At 43.4% G+C, this 7,227-nt stretch overlaps 1 protein-coding gene across 1 annotated transcript in view; it reads left to right on the forward strand.

Moving 5' to 3' along the window:
• The window catches only part of LOC106564584 (uncharacterized), a 34,819-nt gene extending 30,054 nt beyond the window's left edge, over positions 1-4,765 (forward strand). Inside the window, exons 3-4 of the mRNA XM_045691158.2 lie at positions 2,878-2,935; positions 4,121-4,765. Coding sequence (XP_045547114.1) covers positions 2,878-2,935; positions 4,121-4,139 — 77 coding nt within the window. The 3' untranslated portion in view covers positions 4,140-4,765. The remainder of the gene's footprint in view (positions 1-2,877; positions 2,936-4,120) is intronic.
• The last annotated feature ends 2,462 nt before the right edge of the window (positions 4,766-7,227 follow it).

The raw sequence follows: 7,227 nt of genomic DNA on the forward strand, positions 1-7,227 counted from the left end.
TTTAGCTTCCTCAACTTGACCATGATAACTGACCGTCCAGTGTTATACCTAGGAGTTTAACTTCCTCAACTTGACCATGATAACTGTCCAGTGTTATACCTAGGAGTTTAGCTTCCTCAACTTGACCATGATAACTGTCCAGTGTTATACCTAGGAGTTTAACTTCCTCAACTTGCTCAGTGGCCACACCCTTTATGTACAACTCCAGGTGAGGTTTAGGTCTTAGAGAAGGTTTTGAACCAAATACCGTGCTTTAACTTGTAGATGTATTTAAGACCAGTTTATTATTCATCTCCCATTCTGATACTGAGGCTTTTTCCATTGTGTTTTATGTCTTTTGGTATTGTATTTTCTTTCTTATTTTTTGTTAAGTTTAGTCCAAAAAAATCTCAATTGACAGTACGTGAACCAATCTGCTGAGCAGCCTGACTTGTTTGCCGCCTCTTTTGCATCATTTCTGGAACGATAGAAAGGACCAAAGGGGTTGACTGGGGCCACATGGAAGGGTTGATGTGTTTTCTGGTTTGATTTAGACATACATTATATCTCGATTACACATTTTGATAATACACAGGTAGTTTGCAGCCATGGGTAGGATTGGTCAATCTATAAATGTGATAACTTCCTTGAGTTCCTTAACATTGAGGGACAGTTTTCTAAACACAGATGAAGCCTAAATAAAAAACACTTTTAATATAGTGTATTTCAATGCTTTTTAGTCAACGACTATAGGCTCAATCTGGGTCTGGGAAACTATCCCTGTCCTGAGCGTCAAAGTTTTTCCTTCGAAAAAAGGTCACATTGGCTATTGCTAATTCTGTTTTACAAAAGATTGTTTTGCCCTTTCTCTCTGTACTATAGAAGAACGATCAGTTATGTAAAGTCATAATTAGTCTTAGTCCTGAGCTGCATGGAAAGTGTTAGATCCGGAACCGCGATGTATTAGTGGGACCAGATTTTCTGCACAGCAAATCACACAAATCTTTTGGAGGAAAAGAAAAATGAAGAGCCGTTCCGCTGAGCACAGAGGTGAAGGTCTGGGAAAGTTAAGCTCCACTTTATTCTTGAATAATCACGTCAGCTATTCTTTCTGTGACCCCAAATCCAATTCCGGGTTAGCGGTATAACACCCAACCCCCTGAATATCTAAATGTTCTGAGGAACTGTTCCTCACTTTACCGTTCCGGTCAGGTTTGAATATATCTCCAATGTCATTGTGAATATTGGGAGAGGGATTCTATCAGTTCGTGATCATTTGAATCCATTCAATCAGTTCTAGTCAGTTCATACTGGAAGGGGTCTCAGCATGTTGTCAGTATCAGTCCAGTTGATGTCAAACGTTATCTAAACGTTACATCATCACCCTATCACAAGCCTGTGATTAAAACCGTACGATCACATGACCTGCGTCGGATTCCTGAGCTTGGGATTGGCTAATCCGTTTAAGGCTAATTGTTCCCACTCTCCTCCACGTTAAGCTGTCAGCTTACAAATAGAATGACCCACCTATCACAGAACACGATGTCATCAGCAGTCTGCCTACCCTCCCTCACCTTTCTAATGTCACTATTAGCATCTGGGTCAGACTACTGTCAGCTGCTTATACACTTCAAATGGAGTGTGTGTGTGTGTGTGTGTGTGTGTGTGTGTGTGTGTGTGTGTGTGTGTGTGTGTGTGTTTGTGAGCGTCTAACCTTCTCTTCATTCATAACGCCCTGAGGCTCCTTAGTCGTGAAATCAATTCCATTCCACCCACCCTGACCTCCAAAACTTTAAGGGAATTTTCATACATGATCTCTATCCTCACACACGCACACACAGGCAGACACACACAAAAACAGTTTTCGCTATTTTCTCCCTCCCGTAGATAAATTGAGGCGTGTGTGCGTGCGCGCACCTTTGATGGTGATGTGTGGACTAGCGTAGTGGAGGCTTACAGTGGGATTTTTTGTAGAAGTCTACAGCCACAAGATCTTATGAATAGTTAATAGGCAATAGAAGCCATCCCAGAGAGCTGGGGGAGAAAATGTGCTGCAAACGTTATTATAGTCGCATGGGGAGGACAACAGTGGAGGAGAGAGAGAGAGTGAGAGAATAAACTAAGAGGGATAGTTCTGTATTGTATTGAGACATCAGTGTTTGATAGAACTGGTGTTCTGTCAGAATCAGTGCCACATTACAATGATGTGTCCTTGTGTTAATGTCATGGATTGTAGCTATCTCACATCCTGTCAAAAGGAGTACAAGAGGAAATGGACTGAACTCCACAGCGCCTTGTTTGTTTTCACACCTTAGCCCATTGGTACCTCTCTCCTCTTTCCCCCATATCTCTCTCATTCTCTCCCCTCCTCTCACCTTCCTTACTATTTTACTGTCCTCACCTTCTCTGTGTGTTTCATACTGCTGTGTGGCTATCAGATTGTGTAAGCCTTTTTTGCGTGTACATTTGTGCACACCCACACATGGGGAATATGGTGGAAAACTAAAACAGAACTTATCCAAATTGACTTAGCTGAGCCTGAGAAGGCTGGCTGACGTTACAGGAGAGAGGCCTGTCTGGTGGCTGTCAACTGCAGCGCTGCAGCAGAGGATTGAAACAGTCGAGGGGGAACGCCTCAAAGCCTGTACACACAGTCTGGAGTGGAGTTATCATACCAAACACACGATAGAGCAATCAAATAGAACGTTGTAATATAGCATCTATCACTATTAACTAAACAGTCATGCACAGTATTGTCCCTCTCCTCTCCTGTTTTACTCCCCGTCACAGCTGTTTCATTGTTAAAAGGGATGTTGTTTCATTTAACACCCAAACTGTAGAACTAAATCACATAGCACTGAGCTGCATCTCTTCTGTTTCTCTTTCTCTCTCTATCAGCTTTGATGTCAGCTGGATGCTGTACCACCAACTGTAGAAATGTGAAAATATGGGACAGGTAAGAATCATTCAATAAGACACATTTGAACTTTTTTGTAATTTATCTGATGCTTTAATCCAGAGCGATTTACAGTAGTGAGTACATACATTTTCATACTTTTTCCCCCAGTACTGGTCCCCCGTGGGAATCAAACCCACAACCCTGGTGTTGCGAGTGCCATGCTCTACCAACTTTGCTCCCAAGTGGCGCAGCGGTCTAAGGCACTGCATCTCAGTGCTACTGTCCCTGGTTTGAATCCAGGCTGTATCACATCCGGCCGTGATTGGAAGTCCCATAAGGCGGCGCACAATTGGCCCAGCATCGTCCGGGTTTGGCCGGTGTAGGCCGTCTTTGTAAATAAGAATTTGTTCTTAAACTTGCCTTGTTAAATAAAGGTTAAATAAAAAAAATATTTCAAAAAATATCCCTTCCTTAAACGTAGCCCTGAGCAAAACTTTACAAAGCCTGTATAAGCAGACCTGAGCCAGAGGGAATAGAAGAATTGTAACTCTAGCTGTGTCATCCTATGAGTCAGAGAGAACGCGCCCAGTGTGGTAGCCTGGTCCCAGATCTGTTTGTGCTCTCTTGAATGCCAATGACCAGAAGTTGACAAGACAGCACAAACAGATCTGGAACCAGGCTACCAGTGTAGTAACTAAGGTATGCATCACATCAGTTGGCCAATCTGGGTGTGTAATAATCAAGCTGTGTGGCAGACAGTGCGACTGTAGTGGGTTTATAGTAATGAAGAGATAGAGGTGACCTTCCCATCTTAAATCTTGGCCCAGCGAGGAGGGAGCAGATGACTCTGTGTGTGTGTGTGTGTGTGTGTGTGTGTGTGTGTGTGTGTGTGTGTGTGTGTGTGTGTGTGTGTGTGTGTGTGTGTGTGTGTGTGTGTGTGTGTGTGTGTGTGTGTGTGTTTTAGTATTGAATGATTCAGCGACAGGACATCCCCTCTCTCCTGGGGGATTGCACACCACCTTACATACACACAATCACTTCTTGATGTTTCATTCTGCCTAAAGATGGAACATACTCGTTTCCTGTTCTTTACTTTCTCAGAATTTCTCTCACCCTCTTTCTCGTATTCCCCCCTTTCTTTTTCTCTTTCTCGCTCTCTCTGCCTTTAGTCACATCATAACAGTAAGTATATCATTGATGCATTCAAAGTATGTCTAAAACATATCTTCTTCTCCCTCATAGCTTTGATGCCTCTTCTTGACCACACTGCACCCCAGCTGGGACGTTTGGGGTGAGACGGTACCTCCTCAACGGGGGGATAAGGAGGGTCCAACCCTCCTGCTGCCCTGGCCCAAATCAGACACTAGGACAACTGGACACCCCTCTCCAAGATCCTGATGGTCTGTCCCATCCGTCCTCATATACTACTATGTCACCATTTCTACATATCTAGAGTTTGGGACAATTCGGGGGATAACTTGGGAATGCTATTAAGACGGATGGATGGCATTCCCAAAGACTGTCACAGCTAAATGGATTAGAGCGAGACTGGATACCGCATATGAGCTCCCTGCCAACCACCATGATATGGCCTACCTCCCAGAGAGGGAAAGAAGCAGGGGAAGAAGTGAAAAGAAGGAGAGAAGAAGCGGACCACTTCTCTCTGTTTACAGATTCAGCTCATCAGTATGGGGTCCACTCTCTTTCTCTTTCTCTCTCTCCTATTCCTTTTTCTCCCTCTGCCTCTCCCCTTTCTCTCTTAATCTCTCTCAATCTCTCTCTCTTATTATCTCTTTATCTCTCTCTTTATCTCTCTCTCTCTCCTATTCCTTTTCCTCTTTCATTATCTATTTTTATCTCTCTTGCTCTCTCTCTCTCTCTCTCTCTCTCTATCCTATTCCTCTTTCTCCCTTTGCCTCTACCCTCTCTCTCCCCCTCTCTCTCTCTCTCTCTCTCTCTCTCTCTCTCTCTCTCTCTCTCTCTCTGTCTCTCTCCTGTTCCTCTTTCTCCCTTTGCCTCTACCCTCTCTCTCTCCCCCTCTCTCTCTCTCTCTCTCTCTCTCTCTCTCTCTCTCTCTCTGTCTCTCTCCTGTTCCTCTTTCTCCCTCAGCCTCTCCCCTCTCTCTCTTAATCTCTATATCTTCCCCTTCACTTCTACTTTCTTCTTCCCTTTCCTCTCTCCCCTGCTTTCTCGCTCTCTCCTACCACCCCCTTTCTCCTTCCATCCCTCCCTCTCCCCCTCTCCCTCCTTCCCACCCTACCTCCAGCAGCCTCCACAGATATTCATCATCTTCTTCTGTGTACTGAGACAGTAGTAATCTAATGTTCCTCCTCTCGTCTGCAGCCACAAATCTAGATGATAAGATTATCCTATCCTCTCCCAGTCATCATCTCAAACTATTTTTAACCAATTTCATTAAACAGAGTGAAAAAGCTGAAGTTTGTGTTAAAGGGAAAGTTCAGCGAAATTGCATATTTAGATATTTGTTTCCTCACCTTGAAAACAGTTTCTCAAATATCTAATTTTGCTGAACTATCCTTTTTTTTAGAAGTTCCTAGGCAATTACCCTCCACCACCAACATGCTGTCTTATTACAAAACTACAAAATGGCCGCCAATGTTAGCTTGTTGGGTAACATTGTAGTTCTAACCAGATACAGTGTAACGGTGTTAGCCTAGTTTTCTTTTTTGTAAAATCTTGCTCCCTTCCGAGCACCTATATTTCCAGCTAGGGAGGTGAGTATACATTCTCCATGTTGTTTTATACAAGAAATGTAAAGTCAAAGTACATAGTAGTTTATTGGGATTAGTTTTCTATATATATATATATATATAATGATTATTATTTTTGACTGGTATTAGAACAATTATATGAAGTCTGTATATGTATACAAAAGTATGTATACAAAATAATAAAGATTCTTCTTTATGTAAACTTTGGTTTTTGGAAAACTTATTTTTGCATGATACTACTACAACTATATATGTAATTAAGGCTGGGATTCAATCCGATTGCGGGTTGTAGGCAAGGCGACATTTTCTGAATGGGCCGACTTATGCTGTGTTTACTGTGAATGCAATCTCTGCGAACACTGGAACATTGCCTACAACACCCGATTGGATTGAATCCCGGTCTTACCTTATTTTATGCAAAGATACTGTATGTTCTATGTTGTATATAGACGACTATAATATTAATGTGCATTTGTATGAATTAGTCAAAGGTTCCACTTTGATATATAGTAAGTACGCAAACAGGACTTCTCTATGGTGATTTAGATGGACATGATCTCAACAGTCTGAAAGTCTAACAATAGTAGGTTATGGTGTCACTCACCACCATCAACTCCCCTTGTCCCATCAGATCAGACAGGGTCATTAGTAACTAGGCCTTGTCCCATCAAATCAGACAGGGTCATTAGTAACTAGGCCTTGTCCCATCAAATCAGACAGGGTCATTAGTAACTAGGCCTTGTCCCATCAAATCAGACAGGGTCCATGTCCCATCAGATCAGACAGGGTCATTAGTAACTAAGCCTTGTCCCATCAGATCAGACAGGGTCATTAGTAACTAGGCCGTGTCCCATCAGATCAGACAGCGTCCGTAGTAACTAGGTCTTGTCCCATCAGATCAGACAGGGTTCGTAGTAACTAGGTCTTGTCCCATCAGATCAGACAGGGTCCGTAGTAACTAGGTCTTGTCCCATCAGATCAGACAGGGTTCGTAGTAACTAGGTCTTGTCCCATCAGATCAGACAGGGTTCGTAGTAACTAAGCCTTGTCCCATCAGATCAGACAGGGTCCGTAGTAGCTTGGCCATTGGACAGGAAGCTGCTTCACCCCATAGGGACTCTGTCCATTGTGTAACCGTAGGACGAGGTCACTTCGTAACCCAAGCTCCATTTCCTCTTACCTCTGACCTCTTCCCTGTCGGCGTCCCAAATGGCACCCTATCCCCTACATAGTGCACTACTTTTGACCAGAGCCTTATGAGCCTTATGGGCCCTGGTAAAAGGTAGTGCACTACATAGTGAATAGGGTGCCATTTGGGAGGAACACGGTGAGGATGATAGACTGTCCCAATCCCATTCAATTACCATGACATCTGCTTCTCTGGATTTTGGATGGAAGAGGGGTTTGGTAATGGGGGTGTAATGGATGTGCGTGTGTGTGTGTGTGTGTGTGTGTGTGTGTGTGTGTGTGTGTGTGTGTGTGTGTGTGTGTGTGTGTGTGTGTGTGTGTGTGTGTGTGTGTGTGTGTGTGTTGGTTAATGTGCCTGTGTTTGTGTGCCCTTATATGTGTGTGTGTGTGATTGAAATCAAATTCCGGCTGATCTACTTCATCTATCTG

The sequence above is a fragment of the Salmo salar genome, chromosome 12 (assembly GCF_965601325.2).
Source record: "Salmo salar chromosome 12, fSalSal1, whole genome shotgun sequence".
NCBI classification, from domain to species: domain Eukaryota; kingdom Metazoa; phylum Chordata; class Actinopteri; order Salmoniformes; family Salmonidae; genus Salmo; species Salmo salar.